Below are 26,484 nucleotides of genomic sequence, written 5' to 3'. Positions count from 1 at the left end.
TCTCTCTCTCTCTCTCTCTCTCTCTCTCTCTCTCTCTCTCTCCTCAAACAGAAATGGGTAGCAAGTTCCATGCTATGTATTTCTAGGTAAGACATCACTGGAGGAGTGGAAGAGCTGCATCCAGAAGAAGAATCTGGGCCCCTGGGGAGAGCTGGCCACAGACAATGTCATCCTGACAGTGCCAACTGCAAGCCTCAAGACTCTGGAGAATCCAGAGCCTCTGCTCCAACTCTGGGATGAGATTATGCAGGCTGTGGCCAGGCTGGCAGCCCAGCCCTTCCCTTTCCAAAGACCTGAGAGAATTGTCGCTGATGTGCAGCTATCAAGCGGTGGGTGCTTCGGGGGGGGGGGTGCTCCTAGTTAGCAAAGCTCATTTGTTATTACTTTATCTTTATTGTGCTTTCCAAGAGTTGTAAATCATAATTATGTTATTAATGTACAAGGGGGGAGCATAAAATCATGGACTATGATGGAAGAGAAAGAAGTTTACAAATCAAAGGCAAGTCACTGACATCTTCCATGATGCCGTTGCCTAAGTCAGGAATCATGTCCAGACACTCAGTGCTGGGAGGTGACCAGTGTCTGTGAAGATCTTTTCAAAAAGAATATTCAGATATAAGTCAGAACTGAAAAATGAAAGGGAAGGGTGAGTAAAGACATCTGTGGTAGGTACCAGTACCAACCCCTAAGCCAGGAAGATACATAAATGTAGGAAAACCATTCAGAGTCCTGACTCTCATATGAGGAAAATAAATCCTTACCTACAAAACTATTTCTATGTATGCAAATCTGGTTAGCAATGGGGATTTGGGGGAAAAAATGAGATTGCCCTAGTTTCTCTAGTCTAGACATAAGGCTTTGAACAGGCAAAGAAAGCCTAGATAACAAAGCATCAAATTCCAGGAAGGACAGTTATGTAAGGGATTTTCTTACCCTTTAGGGTCAGAGTGAGGACAAGGCCAAAACTCAGTTGGGAGAATCTGGGAAGGAGTCAGTTACTAGAGGAAATCCATGTGCTTTCCAACCAGCTCAGATGTTCCGGAATCACTGGCTATAGCCAGCATCATAGGAGCACAACAGTGGAAGGGATGGAAGGAGAAAGTTAAAGCAGACCCTGTTCTCATGTTACATCTCTTTCTTCGAATTCCCAGGCTGGATGCATTCAGGATACCCCATCATGTGCCATCTGGAGTCCGTACAGGAGCTAGTCAGTTTGGCAGACATAAGAAGTAAGGGCCTGTGGGGACCCATCCATGAGCTGGGCCACAATCAGCAGCGCAGGGGGTGGGAGTTCCCCCCACATACAACCGAGGCCACCTGCAATCTCTGGTCAGTCTACGTTCATGAGACAGTCCTGGAAATTCCCAGGGCTCAGGCCCACCCTCAACTGAAACCTGAAGAAAGAGAGAAGAGAATTAAAGAACACCTTCAGAAGGGAGCACCCCTGCAAAACTGGAATGTCTGGACAGCACTGGAGACATATCTGCAGGTACCAAGCACACACTCAGGGGGATGATGTTGGCAGACTCCTTAATTGTGGAGGAGCTTACCTCCCTAGAGTTCTCCAATTCCTCTATGGCTCCCGCAAATCTGAGACCCCCACTACCACCGCTTCTGGGTGTGGATCACTAGTGGTATGGCTTCGATTATATACTTGCATAATCAAAGTCACACCTATCCCACACCCTGACCCATGATTTTTGGAATGTACATGAAAACGGAAAGTATTCTGAGAAATCACATAGCACGTTCATCTGTGCTGTCCTGAACTTGGATGTAGAGGGAAGGCTCTGCATTCCAGATATCACTGAGACTGTCACAAGTCGTCTTGTTCTCACTGGCTTCGTCAGTCATCTCCCAATAACTGTTCAGGAATTGCCATTGTTTTGTTATCCTCGTCTTCGTGGAATGAGTGACTATTAACAGCCGCTTATAATGACGGGTATACCTACTGTATTACATGTAGCTATTGTAGAAAATAAATCTACTAGTAAGCTTCTTAGGCTTTGACTACTCCACTAGAAGCAAAAGCACTGTTTGAATAAATAATGACCAACCAGTAGAACAATGCTGTCACAAGATTAGTTCCCTTCCCGTGGATAAGCATTTCTCTCTGCCCTCTCTCAACAATGTACTTTCAACTTATATGTCAAGTCATCAAAGCTTCTGCCCATGGAAGACCTGGTGCACTGTCTACTGCAATCGTGTGCAAAGGGCCTATAAAGCTCTCTTGTCACAGGGGCTCATAAGTTATAAAGAATTTAACCACCACATCCAAAAGCAAAACCCTCTTAAATGATAGATCTAGAGCTGAGAATCAGGAGTTACCAGCATGCCCTGACTTCTTGGACAGCGACACTCTTAATTTTCCCCTTCATGGATTTTGAAGAGTGAATGAGATATGTTCTCAATCAATGAGTAACTCAACTCAGGCTGGAGAAAGCACTTACGGTCTGAGTAACACATGTTTTAAAATAGAGCTAGTAATAATAACTGTAATTTATTCACACATTTTTATACATTAGGGTTCCTGAGAACACCTTTACTAGATTGAGGGATAAAGGGATAATAGTGGCCAAGCACTATTGGGATCCAGTGAGATAGCATGTATATGGAGACAGGGGACTGGGGATTGGGCAAACAATAGGTTTGAGGCTGATGATAGATAGGAAGTAATCACTGATAGTCAGATATACCTATGACTGCGAACACAGACAACAGTCACTTTGGCAAATTCAATACCACATTCTTCCTTTTCTTTCTCTTTCCAGCTCCAAGAGGTCTTTGGGTGGGAACCGTTCATCACCCTCTTTGCTGAATACCAAACCATTTTTCACATCCCCGAAGACAATGAGTGCAAGATGAACATATGGCTGAAGTTATTCTCTGAAAAAGTGCAGAAGAACCTGGTTCCTTTCTTTGAAGCCTGGGGCTGGCCTATCCAGAAGGATGTGGCTGAAGACCTGGCCTGCTATCCTTCCTGGGATGATCACCCCCTGAGGATGTACATGGGGAAGGAGTAGTAGGGGCCATGGAGCTGGCTGGGGTGGGGGAAGGGCATTGGGGTGGGGTGAAATGGGTGGGATAAGGCAAGTCCATAGTACTAGCTTTACTGTGTTCTGGCTTGAGACACTCTCGGCTTTAACTATTTTTCTCACTGTTTGACTTTAAGACATATTTTGTATTGTTTTAAATATATTCCATGCTTTCTTGAGAAAGCAACTTGTGATAATGAACCTAGAGAATGTCCCTTTCCACATCTCATCAGCACATCCCAAACTCAGGGACCATTTCCTCAGATACCACCAGTATCCCCTGGTGGATGCTTTGCACATGAAAAACACCAAGAAAATACTTGCTATATGAAAGGTCACTAAAGTCTCCTGACACAGAAGGAATAGTCAGAGCATTGTCTTAAGACTTGCATGCAGCGTTTTCTCTGAGTTCCATGGATAATCTTCCATCAATTAATATCTTCTTATCACACAGGAGAAAATGGCATTGATATTAAACAACTTCTATAGTCAAGACTGAGAAGAGAAAGTGTCAGATTTCACACATGTCCATAACAGTGATAGATTGTAGATCTTATCCTCAACAGATTGATAACGTTAACCAAATTCTGCCCAAGGCATAGATGAAAGTTTAATGACCTTTACTTTCTTTCCTATGTTCATTATTGGATTTTGACTAAATACCAAGTTGAATCTCTAAATGTTTTTTGCAACTAATCGTCCCTTTATCTCAAGATTCGTCTGCCTTGAGAAGAAACCAGCCTTGGGAAAATATTTAAACCAAAAAGTTTCATTTCCCAAACTGGTGGCAATAATGGGAGGGGAGAGGAGTAGGAAGCTAATTAATGCTGGAATTAATGGGTTATCTAAGAGACCAAACCAAATCCTAACCTTGTACCCACCACCTCTCTGTAGGATCTAGAGCCCTGTGATGGTGTCTTCTCATTCCTGAGGAAAGACCCTGGCTCCTCCTCTTGTTTTTATGCTCTTGGTAAATTTTCTGTGGCTGCAATATCCACAGATTATGCTTATATACGTAAAAACAGATTTTTTTTCTGCTTACAATTTTATAGTCCTGTTTTTAGAAATCTCATTTAGGAGAAAATATTGAAGAATAGTAAGCTCAGACAAAGTCCCAGCATGAGTGGGGGAGGAGTTATGAAGTGCCATGCCTAGTTGGAGATCTGTTGGCAGTCTGTGGCTGCTGGGAGGAGACTCAGCTTTCTTCAGCTATGTGGTCCCTGAGAGGCTACCAATGCCTTACACCTGCACACATACAGGCAGCGCTATGGGCTTTTAAATGAGCACATGAATTTAGGAGGGAATAGATATGTGGGGATAGGGGGTGAATGAGAAGGACATGGGAAATGGTTTTGATCAAAGCACCTTATATTCATGTATGGAATTCTCAACTAATAAAAATGAAGAAAACGCTAGCTATAAATCCTGCTTTTCTTGTGATTTCTCTTACACTTTGGCTCGGTCACTTTCTGTACAGGGCACTGGTTTGCTTTGCTTAGTTCTCTTCCATGAGCTCCCTTCTTATTTTAGGTCAAAGCCTCATCAGTTCTCCTTGGTCATCAATATAAAGAGTCAAGTTGGTTTGGAAGGATTTGATTCACTTGTAGCAGAAGAGAGCACAGTATCCCAGCTTGGTAGATCTGATCCATACCTTCTAACTTCAACTACTTCTTGTAATGGGAGGCGATTTAAGTCAAGGTGTTTAAGTGTCAGTCAGTCATAGACTTTTAGTGGATAGACTGGAAGCAGTTGTTATCTTTGGTATTAGGGAGAAAAGCTTGATAATATTGCCCAAGACCTTAATCATTTTAGTTAAACCAGGAGACAGTTGAGAGATGGCTTTTTATTTATTTAGAAATTTCATAATATACTCATATTCCACACTTTGAAATTTCATAATGTAAGTATATCACTCATAGCTATAAAAATAATTTTTAATGATTTATTTATTTTTAATTTTATGTTCATTGGTGTTTTGCCAGCATGTATATCTGTGTGAAGGTGTCAAACCACTTGAAGCTGGACAGCAGAAGACTTGTGAGCTGCCATGTGGTTGCTGGGAATTGAACGCAGGTCCTCTGGGAAAGCAGCTAGTGCTGACAACAGTTGAGCCATCTCTCTAGCCCCTAGAAATATTTTTTTTCAAAACATAATTGAAATAATCTTTTAGGAAAAAGAAGTCTGGAAGAATGGTGAGATGGGGACAGAAGTGCTGGAATGGATCACTTCTGTTTTAAATTCTTTGCTATTTATTTAATAATTTACTTCTGATGTACACTACCCTAACTATTTTTATTTTTAGTTGTGATTTTGCATACACTGTATTTTATTCAAATTTTTTCATATTCATTCCCCATACCCCAAATTCTCCCAGGTCCTCCCCACTTCCTTACCACCCAGCTTTATGTTCTTTCTCTGTACATCATCAATGAAGCCTCCAGTGCCAGGAATAAGTGACATAGAATCAAGTGTTTTGTCCAAAGGGTCCCCATGGGAACACACAAACAACCAGGGCAATTGCCAAGGATATAGGTTGCTCTCCACAAGCAGATAGTAAGGCTCTGTTGCTGAAGACAACACTTACACACCTCACTGAACTTGAAGAATTTGGGCTGCTGCCTATGTAGAGCCTTTCCCCCTAATGACTAGTGACCACAGTACTTGGAGATACTTAGAGCACTACCATAGGAGAAAGGGAAACACCAACCCAGCTTCAATCTGCGATGCTGATCTGCATGCAAAATGTGCTAGTGAAATAGTGGAAAGAACTTTGTGGTTTTGTGATTGTGACTACCAATATCTGATACTACTTGAGTGGCCAAGAACCTGAAATTAGATAGGCTAGGGATCTAGGGGCAAACCAAATACTATTATTTTGCTAAAGGAACATTGTAATAAAATGACTTTTAATAACATTCTGCTATCCTCACAGATCAGTGCCTCACCCAGCCATCATTGAAGAAGTTTCATTCTGAAGTAAATGATGATAAATAGGCCCACTGCTAGACAAGGTACAAAGAGTGAGAAACCATGGAACATGCCTATGTGGGGTGTCTCCATCAATTCCTCTCCCTCAAAGCTCAGGGAACCCAGAGGAAGGGAAGAAGGAAAGAGTGTAAGAACCAGAAGGAATAGATAAAACCAAGTAAAGGCCTTCTAAACATCACAGGACTGAGGCACCCATGACCACAGAGAGACTGGGGCAGCATTTACAGGCCTGAACAGGTCTGAGCCCAGTGAGGTTGCAGTGCTGAGAGTGGAAGTGAACACAAGCCCCCGTCCCTAACCCAGAAGCCATCTCCAAATGAAAAACACTTGAAAATGAAAAATTAGTTTTTCCAATGGAGTCTCACTGGATATACAAACCACTCTAAAGGATTCACGCCCAGCAGTAAATGACCAACACAAGACGAACTCAATATTTTTGGAGGTTTTGTTTTTGTTGCTGCTATTTGTTTGTTTGTTTTGTCTTATAAGGATTAGCTGATTTTTGTTTTTGTCTTATATTGCTTTGGCTTTTTTTAAATGGGGTTTTTGCTTGTTTATTTTGTTTTGTTTTCTTTTGTTTCTTACTGTACAGGTCTTTGCTTATTTATTATCATTTCTGGTTTTGTATTTTTAGGGGATTTTGTTCATGCCAATGTGTGTTTCTTGTACTTTTTCTTTGGCTCTTTGTTTTTTCTGTTTATTTCTTTGTTTTGATCATTCAGGTTTGTTTGCTTTGTTCTATACACATTTGTTTGCTTTTATCTTATTTATTTTTCTTTTTTGTTTTGAGTAATTTATTTGCTTATTAATTTTGTTGGATGCCTGTTTGTTTTGTGAGAGAAAGCAAGAAAGAATGGAGATTTGGGTGCTTACAGAGTGGGGAGGTGGGGAGGATCTGAGAGGAGTTTGTGGAGGGACAACCATATCAATTAAAAATGTAATTATATATAAAAGAATTTGCTGTTATTTCATGAAGAATAACCTAAGAAATCAAATTATTTTTTTGAGGTTTACATGTGGATGGAGAGAATGAAGCAGTAAAAACAAACAAGAAAAAGTCCATGAGTCCAGCCCCACAATGACAATGTGTTCATTGTTATAGTAAATATTTGATCTCAATCAATAGTTTCTACCCTGACCTTGATCATTCAGACCCCAGATAAAAGACACACAACTTTTATGTTTATAATAAGCCTTTAATGTACTAGAGCTGGACAAATATCTACCCTCCAGGCTGTTATGTCTAATTCCCTATCAACTCTGAGTTATAACTTGCTATATTCCATCTGTGCTGCTCTTAACTCCAATCAGGCAGCCCTCATGGCCATGTTTTCATTACTGACCTAACCCATGGTGTCTCTCCAACGTCTTCCTTCTCCTCCTCATGGTCTCTCCTTTGACCCTAAGCCTGGGAACCAAACACCCCACCTATCTATCTTCTGCCCCGCTATAGCCTGTAGGCATCTTTAGTCACCAATCAGGGATAACCTGGGGCAAGGTTACATAGTCTCTTGGGTCTAAGATTGGATTCTCTCATCCCTGGAGGCAACCAGACCTTCAGAGCCAGTATTTAGCATTACAATACAGAGCAACAGACCAAACATTCAGTTACTCAACCAGCAAAGGTAGGCCATGGGAAATTAGCATCCAACATAAGTGGTCTCACTGTGGAAAACCAGATCAAGGCCACTCATAGTGATTAAAAATTGTCTACACTTAGAAATGGAGTTCAGGCAAGAACAATGCTTTCTTGTTCCTGCAGAGACAGAAACTTAAGGCCCTGTGTGTTTCAGCCACATTAATGTAAGTTAGATGCAGGAGACAACTTTATTAGGGATGTAGTCTTTAGGGTGCCCTTGCAGTCCACTTCTCAGAAATACAACTTTCATTTCTTGACTGATCCTTAATAGACCATTTGAACAGGTAGAGTGAATGGATGGTCATTAAGAGCCATTCTGAGTTGTACTAGTTATTTGTGGATCAGGGCAGTGAACTATACAGCAAAACAAAAATACTTTGTTATTATATAATTTCACTAAAACCAAGCAACCTAAACATCTGTATCTCAGCCTCTGTTGTCTACCAAGGATCTAGTGACTTGCTGTTTAAAATGCTCTGTGTTGGCCATGTGGAACATAGAAGGATGGAAGACCATGGGGTGGATGTTTCAGTCCTGCACTGAGGGGGGAACAGAACGATTGTAGGAGATGGATGTAGAGGGGGACAAGCGGGATGGTGAGAAACGACGAAGAAGAAATAAGGGTGGCAGTATCAGAAACTGGAGGAGATGTGAGAGACCTACAGAGGGTCAAGAAATCGAATAAAAATAGGTGGGGGGGGGGGAGAGGAACTGGGGATAGCCACTGCTGGGTCCCAAACACCAGAGAAACGTGAGGCTCCCTGGGCCCAATGGATTGACTTTAACCATAATGCTCAGAGAAGGGGGAGATAGTACCTGTGGAGACCACCTTTAGTAGATAGGCACGGTCCCTGGTCAAGGGATGGGGCCACCCACCCATCTCGAAATTTTTTAACCCAGAAATGTTCCTGTCCAAAGAAAGAACAGGGACAAAAAACGGAACACAGACTGAAGGAATGTGCAACTGGGAATGGCCCCATCTAGAGATTCGTCATGTCTGCCGACACCAAACCCAGCACTGTTGTCGTGGTCAAAAGGCTCTTGCTGACAAGAAACAAGTGTGGCAGTTCCTGGGGAGGTCCAGCCAGAAAGTGACCAGTACGGAGGCGGATGCTTGGAGCCAACCATCAAACTGAACTCAGGAAACCTTGTGGGGTGTTGGCAGAAGGACTGGAGGACCGGAAGGGGATTGCAACCCCATTAGAAGAACAACTTAGGCAGGCCTGACCACCCAGTGCTCCCAAAGTCTAGACCGCGAACCAAGGAGTGTACCTGGAAGGATCCATGGCTCCAGATACATATGTAGCAGAGCCTTGCCTCACAGTGACTGAAGCAGAGGCCCTCAGTTCCTGGAAGGTTTGATGCCCCAGAGTAGGAGGATGCTGGAAGAGTGGGGCCGGGCAGGAGAATGTGGGTGGGTGGGGGAGCACTCTCAGACAGGCCAAGAGAGGGCAGTATGGGATGGGGGGTTGGTGGAGGGGTAACCGGGAAGTGGAATATCATTTGAGATGTAAACAAATGGAATGCTTAATTTAAAAAATTAAGCTAAAAAATAAAATAAAATAAAATAAATACTCTGTGTTTATTTTTTTCCACAGGAACCAAATAAGAAATCATGTTACTGCCCCCATTTCTGGAGGAGAAAATAGAGATACAAAGATGAGAAACAGAAAAGCTGAACTTCTGACTCTGGCAGTTTGTTCCAGACCTTCTGACAGGACAGTGCCAACCTGCTGTCAGACCAGCACGGTACACGATTCTGTCTGCATCAAACCTTCCTCAGCTTCTGGACCACAGAGTCTGGATCCAAGGAGAAAATGATTACTGGATGTTAAAGGTCATCTATCCAAGGCACACATACCATAGACCAGTGGTTTTCAACCTTCCTAATACTGTAACCATTTAATACAGTTCCTCATGTTGTGGTGACCACCCCCCAGCCATAAAATTATTTTGTTTCTATTTCATAACTGTAATTGGGCTATTGTTATAAATTGCAATGTAAATACCTGTGTTTTCCCACGGTCTTAGGCCATCTGTGGAAAGGAGTTGCTAGATTCCCTCAAAAGGGGTCACGAGCCACAGGTCAAGAATCACTGCCTCAGGGTATGATTAACATCCTGTTCCACCTACCCAAGAGGGTTTAAAACCTCCAAAAATGAGAGTTCTCTAGAGTCTTAGAGAAAGATGGTCTTGTTTAGGGTAATATTTTTAAGGACACTCCAATTGAATCGTTACTATATTGGACAGGAAAACCCAACCTTCTATATTGCTAGCATGATGGATGCAATTTGAGGTAAGAGGTCACTCTAACAAGGTTCAGGGAAAAAACACCCTACCCCTAGGCCCTTTGCAGAATGGGATAGAGTCACTAACTTGCTAACAGAATGGATGGTTAGTATCAGAAAAGCAGAACTTTGGTATTTTATCTCATTAAGTGAACCACCAAATAGCCCCCCACTGAGAAACACTGCTAAAAGGACATAAGAACCCCAAGGAAGGGGAACTGCATAATTTCTGTGGTGAATGGGCCCTACTTACAGTACATTCTGTGTCACCTACTATTTTGCTCTCCCCCTTGTGTCCACTCACGAACATTACAGCTTCTACCCATTAAATATAATGGAAAGGGCTCTGTGGGGCAAACTCGCTCTCTGTCCTGGTTTTAGTTAAAAAGAAATGTTATATTACCCTTCTCCTGAAGCAAATTATGTTTCAATATGATTTTAATTTTCTGTCTCTAAAATTCTCCCAAATTAGTATGCTTTAGTTGGAGGAAAATGTTTACATATACTTTAATTCACAATATTGTGCAAGAATGGATTTAGGGCCTTAAGATACAACAGCTTTGCCTTCACCAATTACATACATGCAATATATCTAAATCATACCTCATTAAGTTTGTATCTGCAAAGAATAAATAATTATTAGAAGTAATAAGTTCAAGAACTTTTGAAAACTAATGTCACATGGTTTGGGCTATCAAGACATCTACATCTAGACCCCAAAGAAATATGCACAGAAAACAAACATGGCTTTTCTCACTTAAACATCATTTTCCAAAGAAAACATTTGCAGGTCATTATGACTTTATAACTAATAGAAATATGCCATTTAATATCTGGACAGACTTCTATCCAGTCCTCTGGGTGCAAGGGTCTCTGAGGGAGGCAAGAATATAGTTTGACTCAACATGACTAGCTAGTGTTGATTCAAACTTCAGGAGTGTGACCCCAATTAGTTTATTTTAGGCATGTTTAAACATAACACAATTTGGAGGAAGTTTTCCTGGTGATAAATAAGTCAATCCAATGATCTAGTTGGCCATCATTGGGAAGAGAGGACCCTTGGTCTTGCAAACTTTATATGCCCCAGTACAGGGGAACGCCAGGGCTAAGAAGTGGGAGTGAGTGGGTAGGGGAGCAGGGCAGGGGGGAGGGTATAGGGGACTTTTGGGATAGCATTTGAAATGTAAATGAAGAAAATATCTAATAAAAATTTAAAAATAATTCAATTCATGATCACAATGAAGCTTAACACATGACTGCATCAAAAATCATTGTAAAGTGCAGATGAAATCTTTAATAAAGATTAGTTCTATGTGTTGGTTACATGTGACAGCCTCCATAAAGGTGGGTTTTACAGATTGGCAGGCTCACGATAAGGGTCTGAGGGAAGATCCAGCCACACAGTGTAAATATCACAGACTATTAACCTCATCTGCTCCCAGTCATTGGGGTAGAAAGCAGATAATACATCTCTCCCTTTGATCAGACAACGCTATGTGTTTAACATTCCTGGTTCTCCTAGTGCCTATCTGTGAGCACATGGACCACCCATATCTGGAGTATGCATAAATTAGTGTCCTCCCTCTCACTGGAGAAAAGAAGTGATAAACAAGTAATATGAAACCCAAGATAACATGGAACCACAATAAGAGCTGACTTTTTATTTGGCTCAGAAAAGGTCACTTAGCCAGATGCAACCACCTCTTGAGCTGAACAAACCAAATCACCCTACTCAGAGAGAAACATCCAGTATGCATCTTTTTCTTTGCTATAACAAAATATGTTGGTAGCCACTTGACAAGGCTAGTTGGTATACAGTTTTGGAGGTGTAAAAAGTACCCAATCTTATAATGGCCTTCCTCATGGAAGATGTCTATGTGAACAGAACAAAAGACAAGGAACACACAGATGGTGTGTGTGTGTGTGTGTGTGTGTGTGTGTGTGTGTGTGTGTGTGTGTATGTGCACGCAAGGAATTTATCCTAATAATTTACCTAATCCTAGTCATACCCCAAAGGTCGCACATCTCAATACCAGAATTAAATTAAGCTTCAACACCCCCCCCCTTTTTTAGTATTTATTCACTTTACATCCTGCTCTTCATCCCCCTCCAGGTCATCCCCTTCCACAATCCTTCCCCTTCTCCCCCTCCCCTACCAGGGCACATCAAGTCTCTGTGGGTTTAGGCACATCCTCTTCCACTGAGGTCAGACAAGGCAGGCCAGCTAGAGGAACATATCCCATGTACAGGATATATATCCCACGTACAGCTTTCAGGATAGTCCCTGGTCTATTTGCTTGGGTCCACATGAAGACTAAGCTGCACATCTGCTCCATATGTGTGGGAGGCCTAGATCTAGCCCATGTATTGCATTGGTTGGTGGTTCAGTCTCTGAGACCCCCAAGGGTCCAGGTTAGTTGACTCTGTTGGTCTTCCTTCAATCCCACAACCCTCCCTATTCTTCCATAGGTGTCCCCAAGCTCCATCCACTGTTTGGCTGTGGGTGTTTGGATCCATCTGAGTCAGCTGCTGGATGGAGCCATCCTCTGCTACATATGCGGCTGAAGCCTTGAGTCCCTCACGTGTACTTGATGGTTTAGTCCCTGGGAGCTCTGGGGGTACTGATTGGTTCATTTTGTTGGTCTGCTACAGGGCTGCAAACCCCTCAGCTCCTTGGGTTTTTTCTCTAGCTCCTCCATTGGGGACCCTGTCCTCAGTCCAATGGATGGCTGTGAATATCCACATCTGTATTTGTCAGGCAGAGCCTCTCAGGAGACAGCTATCATACTCCTGTCAGCAAGCACTTGCTGACATCCACAATAGTGCCTGGGTTTGGTAACTGTATATGGGGTGGATTCCCAGGTGGGACAGTCACTGGATGACCTTTCCTTCAGTTTCTACTCCAAACTATGTCTCGTCCCATCGGTATTTTAATCCCCCTTCTAAGAATGACCAAAGTATCCACACTGTGGTCTTCTTCCTTTTTGAGTTTCATGTGGCCTGTGAATTGTATCTTGGGCATTCTGAACTTCTGAGTTAATATCCACTTATCAGTGAGTGCATACCATGTGTGTTCTTTTGTGATTGGGTTACCTTTCCAATTTGTATCCCTTTGACCTACTTTTGTTGTCTAATTTCTCTTGCTAGGACTTCAAGTACTGTATTGAACAGGTAGAGAGAGAGTGGACAGCTTTGTCTATCCCTGATTTTAGTGGGATTGCTTCAAGTTTCTCTCCATTTAGTNTGACGTTGGCTACTGATTTGCTGAATATTGCTTTTACTATGTTTAGATATAAACCTTGGATTCCTGATTTTTCCAAGACTTTTATCCTGAAGGGGTGTTGGATTTTGTCAAATGCTTTCTCAGCATCTAATGAAATGATCATATGATTTTTTTTCTTTGAGTTTGTTTAAATAATTCTTTTAAAAAATATATTCCTTATTTGGTACAAAACAGTGAGCAGTTTATAAGCAGCAAAAAGAAACAAATGAATTCAGCAAATTACGTAGTAGGCATTTGGCCAATGGAGACTAGTGAGTAGATTCTAGTGAGTGGATATTTGACCTGTTGCCTTTTGGTGAGTTAATTTGCATGGATAAACTAGTACCCAGCCTGGGAATCTGAAGAGGGGTCACAACTAAGCTGCCCATGACCTCTCCCAGCATGTTGTTTCATGCCTCTCATCATAGTGACTCTCACCCAACTCACAATTTCCCAGTTGGTCCTACCTGGCTAGTAGTAATATTCCAGTTTCCTAATCAGAGATCAAAGGAAATAAACAGGCTTTCTCAGGAAATTCTTCAGTGGGGTTTGCCCAGAATGGCTGAAGATCTCACTACTTTCGCTCATATTTTAAAGCCTTTGCTTCAGTCAGACACTATGGTTTATAATATCTACCCATTGTCCAAGTTTCATTTAGAAACATTGGAGCAAAAGGGTCTATTTTGCTCACCAACTCATATTTAAGTCCAGTAAGGAAGTCGAGGTAGCAGGAACTTGAAACAACCAATTGCATCCATAGTCGGGAGCAGAAGGAGAAAAAAATTATTGCTTCCTCGCTTGATTGCTTGTACTCAGCTCATTTCCTCTCCTCTTTAACAGTTCTGGGTACACTGCCTAAGGAATGGTACTACCCACAGTGGCCCAAATATTCCAATATCAGCTAACTTTATTAAGACAATCCTAGAAGGTTCCTGACAACCCAGGTGTGTTGAGAAAGTGCCAGAACAACACCTCAGCCCATGACTGGTTCCCAGTAACCCTAGCCAACCCAGTTGCAGCAGGAATTGAGTAAAACAATAGAGTGAAAGAAGCAAGCAAATAGGTGGTAGAACAATATCGGATGAAGAGAAGCCAAGAGGTTTATGCACTATGAAGAAAGGTAGAACTGGAGACATGAAGATGGGTGCTGTACTTGCTCCTAGGGAAATGATGAATTACACTGTCCATCAACAGACCCAGTATCAAACACAAGTGCCAGTGGGCCTGTGTCTTCTTCCTTTGAGAAAAGTGACTATTATGTGAATCACAGTACCTACAGAATGGAGACCCACAACTGAGAGGACATGGCCTGCTGTGTTCACTTGTCATCATTGGCCTATCTGCTCTGCTCTCTGGTTGGTTGTGGTGGCCTTTCAGCCATGAGACTGCTTCACTCTATGCCTAATTACAGTTTTACTGTGCCGTGTTTAACACCGGCCAGAGATTTATTTCCTGTGGAGTTTGGGGGTTGGATAAACATTTAAAGATACCTAGAAGCCTCTCAACCTCATGGGCATACAGCAGCATAAGTCCCTATGAAGTGCAAGTGTGGGGTGGAAGGATGGGAGAGAAAGAGTATGGAATGGTTTGAGCACAATGAAGAGAGGCAGCTCTGGAGACCCATGGGTGGAGAGGAATAACCTGGTGTGAATAGCCTGAGATGCCACCTGAGGCCATGGTAAAGCCCCTGACCATGCTGCTTCTGAGGGACATGCCTATGTCTGTGGCCATGAAGTAGCAGAGATCTTTATTGGTATCTATAGCCCACGTTACTGCCAAAGGCCATTTGGATGTCCCTGGTTTGAGCTGCTACTGCAGAGCTGGCCCCACTCCTCACTGATTGCAGCACTCAGGAGAGCTGGTGCCACTGGTTACCAGCTGTAGCACTCAGGAAAGCAGGTTTGACACACCTCCCAGGCAGTATAGAAGAGCTGTCCCTTGTGGCAGTGACAGGAGCCAGCCAGCCCTGAGGGCTTGAGCACAGGAAATCCGTCCCTGCCCCTCATCTGTCATGCAGTGCCATGGGCGTGGGTGAGGAAGAGAGATACCCTTCCCTGTCTCCCCTCAGAGATAGTTAGCTTTGGGGTCATTCGAATTGGAAAGCTGTCCCTGCCCCTCACAGGCTGCAGCACTTGGGCGAGAGGGCCCTGTCACTTACCTGGTCAGCACAGTAGACCAGACCCCAGTTGGAGTGGTCCACTAAGGGGTGGAAAGCTAACCTTGCCTATTGCTGGCTACAGCATTGGGTGAACTACCTGGGGCAGTGCCAGAGAGCTCACCCTGGTGGTGAAGGTGTGAGAGAGCTGGCAGACTGAGCAACTCAGCTACCACTCAGACCCAGATCTTGGGCTATGGATTGGCCCAAACCAACGATGTTGCTGGAACTCGTGAAGAGGCAGGTCCTTCTGCTCTAATCTAAAGCTGCAGGATTTCCATGACACAGGGCAACAACAGAATATCTTAGAGGAGTCCCAGTGAGGATCCAGTATTAATAGTGTAGCAGAAGCCAGAGGCATACCGAGGATTCGTTGCAATGGGCATTTTGCAAGTAAACATATGTGGGCAAAAGAGTATACTATGTTATACACTAGGACACACTACAGCTTCCACGACAAGATGTTGGTGGTGGTGGAAGTGGTGGTTTTCTTTTCTTTTCTTTTCTTTTCTTTACTTTTGTTTTCTTTTCTTTTCTCTCCTTTGTTTGTGTACTTTGGATTTTTGTTTTCTTGGGGAAGAGGCATTGCAAGGGTAGAGGGCTAATACGAAGGCTCCAGAAGATAAGCGGGACTGGTGTGTGTGGCGTGAAATTTAGAATGAATCAATAAAAAGTTTCTAAAAGTCGTTCTTTGGAAAAATATAATCCTCCAGAGACGTAACGAGAGACCAAGCCCCAATGGAGGCAATTCTTCATTGAGACTCTCTCTCTCCCTGGATCATTCAGTGTTGTGCTGTATCAAGTTGATAATTAAAACTAACACTTTTATTGTTTGCTGTTTCGTAGGATGGAAGCTTTGAGAGATCCCATTGCTTACCATAGAGAAAGACTTGTTTAAAGAGGAGGAAGCTGATCACTCAGATAGAGCTACTGCTGAAACTGAAGGAGCTGAAAAATCTCAAGAGCTTAAGTCACATCTGCAAGAGTTAGGGATGCAGACCCCTCAAGACATGACTCACAAGAAGTATAGCTTGAGTGTTCCTCCAAGGTTCAACAAAGTCTCCAACCCAAGCACCACCCTTCCAAGAGGAAGCAGGAAGAAGGACAATCCTAAAAAGTAACCACACTTCCCTTCTTATGTACAGAACCTCCAGTTTGTCCACCCTAAGTCCACAGAGACATCTCTTCTCCTCAGGAGACACGAGCTATAGGTAGAAGACATCCAGGTAAGTGGTGTGGCTCTTGCTGAAATATTAGGTCTTTGCTGAGCAGGCACGGATGGAAGGTGTAAAAGCATCCTTGCTTTGGTTTTAGAGTTAAGAGCTTTGCCTTAGGCTGTGCCTAACACTACTGCTTACTATGTTCTCTATTGCTGTAAAAGGAGTGGTTTACAAAGAAAATATGCTAACTTGGGCTCATAGAACTGAAGGCTGCAGAGTCCAGGATCTAGCACCTACATTGGTCAGAGTCACCCTTGTGTTGTTTTACTTCATACTAGAAAAGGGGCAGGACAAACTATCCCTTGTGGGAGAAAGAATATGAGCAGAAGCCTCACTTCATGCAAACCCATCTTCTTGGGGCTTATCCAGATAGTAGGAAGAATGCTTCATTTCTGCATGGGTGAATAGTATTCCTGGAAGAAGGCATGAATCCCTCTTGAAGACCCAATCACCTATTAAGCCCCTACTCCTTCTCAATGGTATTACATTAGCAATCAATTTCTACAATTTCTCCTGAGGGGGAAATGCATACTTAAACCATAGCACACAGAAAGGTGGGTGTGGACTTGGGCCCATGTATTAGAAAAGGCATAAGTCTTGGGCTTGGTTCAGTTAGTAAAATGTGTGTGACTAGCATGCATGAGTCCCTGGGTTTGATCTTCAGCACTGCAAAAAGTGGGTGCAGTGGTACATGTTTGTAATCTCAGGTTTCAGGAAGTAAAGGCAGGAAGACCCGAAGTTCAAGACCATCATCAGTTAGAGAATTGAGGTTAGAGTGTGTTAGAGTGTTAGAGATCCTGCTTTTACAAAACAAAGGATGAAAGGAAGGAGAGAGAGAGAGAGAGAGAGAGAGAGAGAGAGAGAGAGAGAGAGAGAGAGAGAGAGAGAGAGAGAGAGAGAGAGAGAGAGAGAGAGAGAGAGAGAGAGAGAGAGAGAGAGAGAGAGAGATGCAGTGCCCATGTGCAAGTCAGAGGACAGCTCGTGAGAGTCAGTCCTCTCCTTCCACCATGTAGATTCTGGATACCACACTCAGGTTGTCAGGCTTAACAGCAAGCACCTTAATTCACTGAGCCGTCTTACCCACCCTATTAAATGATTTCGAATAGGTCTGTGTACCATGTCCTTAACACAAATCTCCACTCATGCCCTTTCACCCAAGGTGCCTTCTCCTCATCCCTCACTTACAGATGCTGAAGCCAACAGATTTTTGTAGAACATCTACCTTATGCACCACCCCCATTTCCTATTATTTAGATGGGCGACTGTTTTGTTCTGTCTCCCAGTTCTTGATTGGTTCTACCACACCTAGAATTTATGATAAGATCTCCTAAGATGTGAGGAATAAAACACCCTTCCATCTTCCAGGAAAGACAGTAGATGAGTCTTTAAACCTTCTCTAGTACTTAAACTTCATTCTGAAATAACGAAGAGTGTGAGCAGTATTCCTCCTGAGGACTGGCATTACCCATTTCTTTGTTCTTGTATATGTCTCTGGTTACCTCAATAACAGTCCAAAGAACCCAAGTGCTAGGCAGAATATTGGCAAATCTACAGCTATGGAAAAAGCTTGCAGGGAGTAGTGTACTTACACCCGTTCTTTCCAAAACTTGCATGGGGTAAGCAGGTCTTTTCACTGTCTGAAAACCAGTCATCAACTATAGCTGACAGATTAAGCTAGTGCTGAAACTGAAGTGTCTTGCCTGGCCTTCTTGCTTCTCAAAATGAGCAAAGCTCTCCCTTCACTCACTCGGTTGGGAAGCTTCTCAGTGCTATACTGATGTAGAAGAAACTCAAAGAAATAAAACTGATGTTACAAAGCAGTGGTTCTCAACCTTCCTAATGCTGTGACCTTTTAAAACAGTGCCTCATGTTGTGATGACGCGCACTCCCCCCGCCATAAAATTAATTTTGGTGCTGCTACCTTATAACTGTAATTTTGCTACTATTAAGGATTATAATGTAAATATTTTTTAGAGAGATTGATTTGACAAAGGGGTAACAACCCACAGGTTGAGAACGACTATTATAAAGGATTTACTAATAAATTTGCTTAGTAGACATTAGGTCACACAAGTAGAATTTAGCTTAAGGAGTACTGCCTCCAAACACCCCCAAAGTATGCTAACCAGTCCTGTGAGAGATAAGCAGAATTTAGGGTGCTGGAATTTACATGTTTATTCACTTACTGTTAGGCTCCATTCCCATAACAAAGAAGATTGCCTTAATTTATAACCAGCCATTATGCCCATCTCTAATGTCATACCTATAAGGGCAGCTCAAGGCGGGCAGCACTGGGACACAGTCATCATTAAGTCCTGGTCTGCCATTAAGTCCAGTGTTCTCTTATCAGGAAAGATGTAATTCTACCAGATGGACAAGATGACCCTAAGAAATAATTTTGGCAACAGCTTTGCTGTGTAAATTTCCTAACTACCTAAGCAGCCAGACTTGCAGTCTCCTGTCTTGTTTAAATTGTTCAGAGTGTGACCTGGGGCCAGGACAAAGGAGATTTAAAGATGACAGTGTTTAAGGAATGCATAAGCCTAGGTGTATATAAGTTAATATCTTTCGCTCAATCAATCCTGATTCTTATTTAGACATTAGCTCCAGCCAGCTTGGCACTTTAGCAAAGAGCTTTTTCTTCATATCTAAGAGCGGAGTTCTCTCTCACCGGGAAGGCAATGCCTCGTCACAATCTGACTTCAAAATGAATCAAAGCCATGTTTTGAGTCTAAAGATCCTATACCTTGAACTTTCTAGGAACAAGTCTCTGTCCTCAGAAATTGCGTTATCTGACTTCTGGTAGTAGATGAGTATTGGAAAACAGCAAGGAGGAGTGGGGTAGAATGGCATTTTACAGGAAATGACCTCTTACAGACTAAAAATCACAAGTCAAATTCTCGTTTTTTAAGTAGAGTCTTTATTGAGAATAGAATGGAATACAAAGCTGTAAAGTCATGCAAAGAGGATCGCAGACTTCCATTCCGGAGCCAAAAGTAGTGTTCCTATTTCCCAAAAGCAAGGCACTATCTCTAGTTACATGTCTCTTGGACTAACAAATTCCCCAACTAAAAGTAACCTAGGGAAGAAAGGCTTTATTTGAGTTCACAATTCCAGGTTCCCTGTCAGGGGTGTTGTAGGGTAAGGGGTTTGAGGATATCACACCATATCCACAGTCATGGACACAAGGAGATGTATGCATCGTGCCTACTACTGGCTTGCTGTAGAACTATCTAGATTTCTCTATTCTTACGTAGTCCAGGACCCAACATGAGGAGTGTTGCCTCTTGAAGTCAAATTGGGTCTTTCCACTTCAATTAACAATCAAGACAATCACTCCCAAGACACGTTCACAGGCCAACTTGGTCCGTATAATTCCTGGTTGAGACTCTTTTCCCAGGTGGATCCAGGTTTCGTCAACTGGACAGTGAAAACTAACTAGCACAGAAAGTTTCTTACCAGAGGAGGAGTTTGCATGATCATTGATTACAATTGGCGCCTGAAATCTGAAGATCCTGGAGCAGGGTAGAGGCACCAGTGGTGAAAAGAGATGTGATTGATATTTTGCAGAATTTGATGATGGGGCGGTTGAAGTGGAGAGAGGACAGGGGCCAAATGTGACTCTAAAACTGTGCTGCTCCCCATCATTCTGAGCAACTGGGAAGAATGATAAACGTGCAGGAGTCAGCTTTTGACAGATGCCTATGCCAGTCTCCAAACAAATCACCCTATACATCAAACCTCTCAAGGTTGATAGTATCTTCTTTACACAGAAAGAAATACGTTCAAATGTTTCTTCCTTTGAGAAGGTAAAGATGAGCTCAGTTCCTTACAAATAGCAGTTGGAACTGATACGCTTATGAAAACAAAAGGATTTGTGTGCACCAGAGAAGTCTGGTCTGGGGTCAGCCACGGGGATCATTACAGCTCTTCTACATGAAGAGTAGCTTTAACTACAGCGTCTGGTGGGCAGCATGGGGCCAGAAGAGAAGAGAGCTAAGACAATGGAAGAACCCCATGGAGAGCAGCATTTGGGTGGAAGTAGGAAAGACATAGCAAGAATTTATTTAGCATCTGTTCATTTGTCCTGAGTCTCTCTGCTTCCTCTGCAGCAGCTGGCAGAACTATGGCAACGACTCCCGATGCTGCTTTTGAGGCCCTCATGAATGGAGTGACCAGCTGGGATCTTCCCAAAGAACCCATTCCCAGTGAACTTCTCCTTACTGGGGAGTCAGCCTTCCCGGTGATGGTGAATGACAAGGGCCAGGTGCTCATTGCGGCCTCTTTCTATGGACAAGGTCGCCTGGTGGTCGTATCTCATGAGAGCTACCTGCTGCACAATGGCTTGGTTCCATTTCTTCTCAATGTGGTGAACTGGCTCAGCCCCTGTCCAGGGGCACCCATCGCGGTGCATTCCTCCTTAGCATCATTAGTTAACATCCTAGGTGATTCTGGGATAAATGCCTTGGTTCAGCCCGAACCTAGACAGGCTCTGGGAGTTTATTGCATTGACGCCTACAATGATACCTTGACTGAGAAGCTGATCCGGTTCCTGAAGGATGGGGGAGGCTTGCTAATTGGAGGCCAGGCTTTGAATTGGGCTGTTCACCATGGCCATGATAAAGTGCTATCCATTTTTCCTGGAAACCAGGTGACAAGTGTGGCTGGAGTGTATTTCACAGATGTCTCTGGGAATAGAGACTGGTTCAAGGTTTCTAAGGAGATACCCAATCTCAGACTCTATGTCCAGTAAGTGATGCTTTCTTCATGGGACTCTCATTCTTGTTAAATAACAGTCAAATTACCCTATTTTTAAAAGGAGATTTCAGCCTAACATTGATAACCTGGTTATCACAGAGTGAAATAATTATAACTACTAATGCAATTATCATGTATGGTAGTTTCCTTAATGTGTTATTCCAAGAAGAGACGCCATGACCACAGAAACTGTTACAAAGGAAAACATTTAATTGGGGACTGGTTAACACATTCAGAGGTTTAATCCATTATTGTCACAATGGATATGGTAGCACATAAGCAGACATGGTGCTGGAGAACAAACTGAGAGTTCTACGTTTAGACTGACAGGCAGCAGGAATTGAGCTTCTGAAACCTCAAAGCCCACCCCAGTGACATACTTTCTCCAACAAGGAGTGCCATTCCCTAGTGCCATTCCATACTTGAGTCTATAGGGGCCATACTTATACAATCTACCATAGTAGTTAAGCAACAGTATCTTATTTTCTCTAGTATAGACTGGTTATTAACTACCTGTAGGTCAGGGTATTTTGTTGTATTTACAATTGAATAGCCTCATCATAAGTAACTAGAGAGGATTGGTTACAACTTGAAAGGTAAGTTATAAAAAAGGTCTACAAAATATATAAAATACAAATTATGAGGATTCTTCATAAAGATTATATAAAAATTGGGAAAATAGTGGGTTTCCCTTTACTGAAGGATTGGCTCAACTGCCCAATGCATTTGGCTACAACAAGAGTAACTCTAGTGTTAACTGGTGTTGGTCAAATCCCAGCACTTGAAAGCAGGAACAGGCAGACCTCTGCAGCCATCCTGGTCTACAGAGCATGTTTTAAAACAGACAGAGATACACAGAGAAACCCTGTATTAAAAAACAAAAAACAAAACAAGCAAAAATGAGTAACTGTCACATGATGGAGGACAGCAGAAGTATACTATCAATATTTGTTGTTAAAGTTTCCACATGAGTATCTATCTGCATCAAATCACATGCAAGTTTTCACACCTAGTCTAAAAAGGCAAATGCTGGATTCAAAAATATTTGTTTATGAAATGTTTATTGAAATCAAAAATTGCCATTTTTAAAAGACCATAATAACTTATACTCATGACAAAATATAGCTTATAGTATTACTAGTAGTAACTATGAATGAATTTTTGAATTATGAATTTTTGTTTGATATTGTTGTCACTATTCATTTGTGTTTTCTGATTACCAATTTATAGCAATTCTCACTTCTTTCTCGAAGTACTTGCTCTTCATTTTTTTCTTTCATCTATTCCTTTGATTATTAAATGTTCTTCCTGTATTATAGATACTATTTTTTGACTTTTTGACATGTTGCAAATATTTCCTCTCACCTTTTGCTCAGTACTTTGGTTTTGTCTGTCTGGTTATGGTTTTTCAGTCTTTTGTTTTAGTAATTATTCATAAGCACACATACCTGCTGTGATCAATTTTATCAATGTTCTTTCCTTTCTTCCCTTCCTCTCATCTTCCTTTCCATTTCCTCCCAGGTGGAATTTGAAGGTGCATCATGGTGAGGTAAAAGTATCACTCTCTTCTGTTCACTCTTGAAGGTTTTGGATCAAAAGAGCTGAGGACCAACCAGGGAGGTCTCTGCTGAACCACCAATATCATACTCACTTCTTTTGCAGACACTGATGTGAGAACTATCTCTTTCCAGGTGCGAGGATGAGCTCAAGTACGACCAGCAACAGCTCCTGAAAGGGATGTCTGAGATATACATCGAGGCGGGGGTAATCCCCTCCCAGTTGCTTGTGCATGGACAGCGGGCATTTCCCTTGGGAGTAGACAATTCATTCAATTGCTTTCTTGCAGCTGCCCGCTACGGCCGTGGTCGGGTAGTGCTGGGGGGAAATGAGAGTCTGATACTTAATCAAACTATGCTGCCGTTTGTGCTCAGTGCTTTACGCTGGCTGATGGGGAACCAGGGAGGCAGAATTGGGTTAGCTTCAGATATGAAAGTACTGAAGTCTATGTTACCAAACAGCAGTTTCCAGTGGAGTGAATCAGAACTTCTAACCAGTGACTTGAGCGTGTTTTGCTGCTGCTCACTCGCCAATATAGATTCCGAGGAGGTAGAGGAATTTGTTGCAGAAGGTGGAGGCTTGTTAATTGGTGCAGAAGCCTGGTCGTGGGGCCGCAGGAACCCAGACTCTAACTGTATGACTCAATACCCAAATAACATCGTCCTTAAGCGCTTTGGCCTTGGTATCACTAGCCTTGTGGCCCAGCGAGGCAGTTTCCCCATCCCCAATCCTGAGGTGATAAACTATCACATCCGGAGAGCCCTGTCTCAATTTGAGTCGGTGATCTATGGCCAGGGGAGTAGCTTACATGAAAGCTGGCTGAATAAGCTCTCACAAGATTGTTTCTACATGTTTCAAATGGCCCATCAGAGGATTTCCATCTATGACTCTGTGAAGAAACATGCTCTGAAAATGATCCAAAGCAAAGACTTCCCAAGTGTGACTGAACAATACCCGATCGCAAAGGGCAGCCCGCAGGCTTTTCTTCTATCCCTGGCTTACGAATTATTCAAATCCGGAGTTGACAGATCTCAGCTACTTCCCCCTCCCGCTTTACTACCTCCTACAGAATCTCCAGTGACCATTAAAATAAGCACAGGTAAGAGATGGCGAGCGGGCCCTGGGTACGCATGGCTAGAGAAAAGAGCTGGCTAGCTTCACCCTCACTTCAGGGGGCTTTTCCCCAAATTCCATCTTTTTTCTTCTCTATAATCTTTTGTGAAGGTAAGTCTAGGAACACAGGCAGCTGAGGTGGTTTGAGGATGTTCTGGGAGACCCTGTAGCTCTGGGATTGGGAGAACTTGGGGAATTCTGGAAGAAGGTGGACTCGTGGAAGGGAAAACTACAACCTTTCTTATGACTCTCATCAGACAATGACAACTCCTGGGTGAGCACTGGACTGTACTTACCTGAAGGACAGGTTGCACAAGTATCTCTTCCCAGTGAAGCCACTCATGCCAAGCTGAAGGTAAAGCATTTGTATCCCTGTTGGACTTCTGATGTGTCCATAGGAGCTTCACATCTTCTTCTAGTCACTTTATTCTCTTCTTTGAGTCAGGGTTTCTCTGTGTAGCTCTGGCTGTCATAAACTTGTTATGTAGATCCTCCTGTCACACTATAGTTTAGCTTTTCCCAACAGCCTCACTAGGCATAAGTCAGAAACACACTTATTTTATAGACAAAGGCAGTAGTCAATAAAAAGCTAAATTGTGCCACATAATAGATGTTTAGGAAATGTACTTCCTTTGTCACCTCTCCATCTTGTACTCACTATCAAAGCTTCTCTCATTGTTTTTCTTTCCTGGGGTATCTGAAATACTATCCAAATACTTTGCAAGCTTAACTCCATAAACTATTTTCATAGACCTCTTTTCTTGAGACCTAAGGAAAATGGCATAGACATAGGCACTGTGTTTTCTGAATCAATATTTACCTTGGAACTCGTTTTACTTTTTTTTAAAAGCCCCAAGTACAATGAACAGATAAGGAAGCCCTAAAAATGGATAAATGGTACTAATATTTTATGTATGAAATGAGACAACTTATCATTCTGAGATTATTTTCTTTTACCTCTAACAGTTCTCTTACACACACACACACACACACACACACACACACACACACACATACACACACTAAATCCTATAGTTTCTGTCTCATTTATTTGGAAACTACCTGGGATTATCACTTTTAGAAATGCATTTTTACCTCCCCAACTTTGACTCCATTTAATTATATAAGAGAGGATAGTTTTGTCATTTTCATGAAGATTTATGCTCTCTATGACAGGTCCTCATTGGCTGCCACACGGACAACATAAGCCAAGCAAAAACTTACTTCCGTCCCCCTGTGATGACCTATGTGTACCACTTAACTTCATCCCAGACATCCATCTCCTGGCTCTATGGTGGCCTTCTCTACATCATGGTCCCTGACAAATACAATCAGGATAATGTGTCTGTCACCATCAGTGGGGCTGTGTCTGCTCCATACTTCAGGCTGGGTAAGTAGGAAACCCAGTTTCAATGGGAAACAAAGCCAGGGAAACTGGAGGGAGAGAAGGGATCTGGCTTGAGAGAAAGCAATGGAGTGATTGGGGAAAAGGTGAGTCTCAAGACAGAAAATGGACTAAGAAATATGAACACTCTTTTGGGAGGTCTGAAAGGAGACAGGGAAAGACAATGGAGATTTATTACCATGCTATTTTTCCATGTGGTCTACAGTTGAAGGTCTACAATTGAAATCTAGAAAAAAAAAAAAATGCTGTGGGCCAAGCTAAGTAACTTTTATTTCCAGGTAAGACGACCCAGGAGGAATGGAAGAATCTTATCAAACAGAGCAAAGCTCCATGGGGAGAACTAGCCACAGACAACATCATCCTGACAGTCCCAACAGCAAACCTCGAGGTGCTGCAGAACCCCTGTCCACTGCTCCAGCTCTGGGACAAGATGGTAAGGGCTGTGGCCAAGCTGGCAGGCCGGCCCTTCCCTTTTCAGAGAGCTGAGAGGGTCGTACTTGACAAGCAGATTTCATTTGGTAGGTACTTCATGGGAATGCTCTAAGAACTGACTTTCAATTGAACTGATATAATTTGATGGAGATCAGCTGGGGGAAGCCACATCATTTAAATCTCAAATACACAAAGAGTAACAGGATAGTAAGACTGAATTAAAAGCAAAGTCTGTAAATTTTTTTACATGTCCCATCAAGGAAGATAATTAAATGGAGTCAAAGTTGGGGAAGTAAAAGTGCATTTCTAAAAGTGATAATCTTTTCTCTATCCCAGCTAGTTTCCAAATAAATGAGATAAAAACTGTAGGATTTATTTGATAAGTTTTACAGCACAATAACTTGGCAGTTATTAATCTATTCTAAACCTCAAAGATAATTTGATTACCTCCCAGCCAAATCCCTGAGATACTTGTATTTTAGTAATGATTGGTCTCTAACCCAGGTGTTTTTCCGTAGTGTTTTTTGAACCCTCTCTTCATGGTGAATCAATCTCTCTCTCTCTCTCTCTCTCTCTCTCTCTCTCTCTCTCTCTCTCTCTCTCCAGCTTCTCAATGAAGTTGGCACTTTGGC

General features: G+C 42.5%; 2 protein-coding genes across 2 annotated transcripts in view; both read left to right on the top strand.

Moving 5' to 3' along the window:
- Tcaf2 (TRPM8 channel associated factor 2) overlaps positions 1-3,023 on the top strand; it is a 17,671-nt gene extending 14,648 nt beyond the window's left edge. The window contains exons 6-8 of the mRNA XM_021191109.2: positions 87-329; positions 1,152-1,489; positions 2,772-3,023. Of these exons, the coding sequence (XP_021046768.1) occupies positions 87-329; positions 1,152-1,489; positions 2,772-3,023 (833 nt within the window). The remainder of the gene's footprint in view (positions 1-86; positions 330-1,151; positions 1,490-2,771) is intronic.
- Positions 3,024-20,654: 17,631 nt separating this feature from the next.
- LOC110317264 (TRPM8 channel-associated factor 3) overlaps positions 20,655-26,484 on the top strand; it is a 9,461-nt gene continuing 3,631 nt past the window's right edge. Inside the window, exons 1-5 of the mRNA XM_021191694.1 lie at positions 20,655-21,336; positions 23,037-24,001; positions 24,273-24,370; positions 25,192-25,405; positions 25,699-25,938. Of these exons, the coding sequence (XP_021047353.1) occupies positions 20,714-21,336; positions 23,037-24,001; positions 24,273-24,370; positions 25,192-25,405; positions 25,699-25,938 (2,140 nt within the window). The 5' untranslated portion in view covers positions 20,655-20,713. The remainder of the gene's footprint in view (positions 21,337-23,036; positions 24,002-24,272; positions 24,371-25,191; positions 25,406-25,698; positions 25,939-26,484) is intronic.

This window comes from Mus pahari, chromosome 2, assembly GCF_900095145.1.
Source record: "Mus pahari chromosome 2, PAHARI_EIJ_v1.1, whole genome shotgun sequence".
In the NCBI taxonomy this organism is placed as follows: Eukaryota; Metazoa; Chordata; class Mammalia; order Rodentia; family Muridae; genus Mus; species Mus pahari.
The sequence above is the reverse complement of the archived record's forward strand: the minus strand, read 5'-3'. Positions and strand labels throughout refer to the sequence as shown.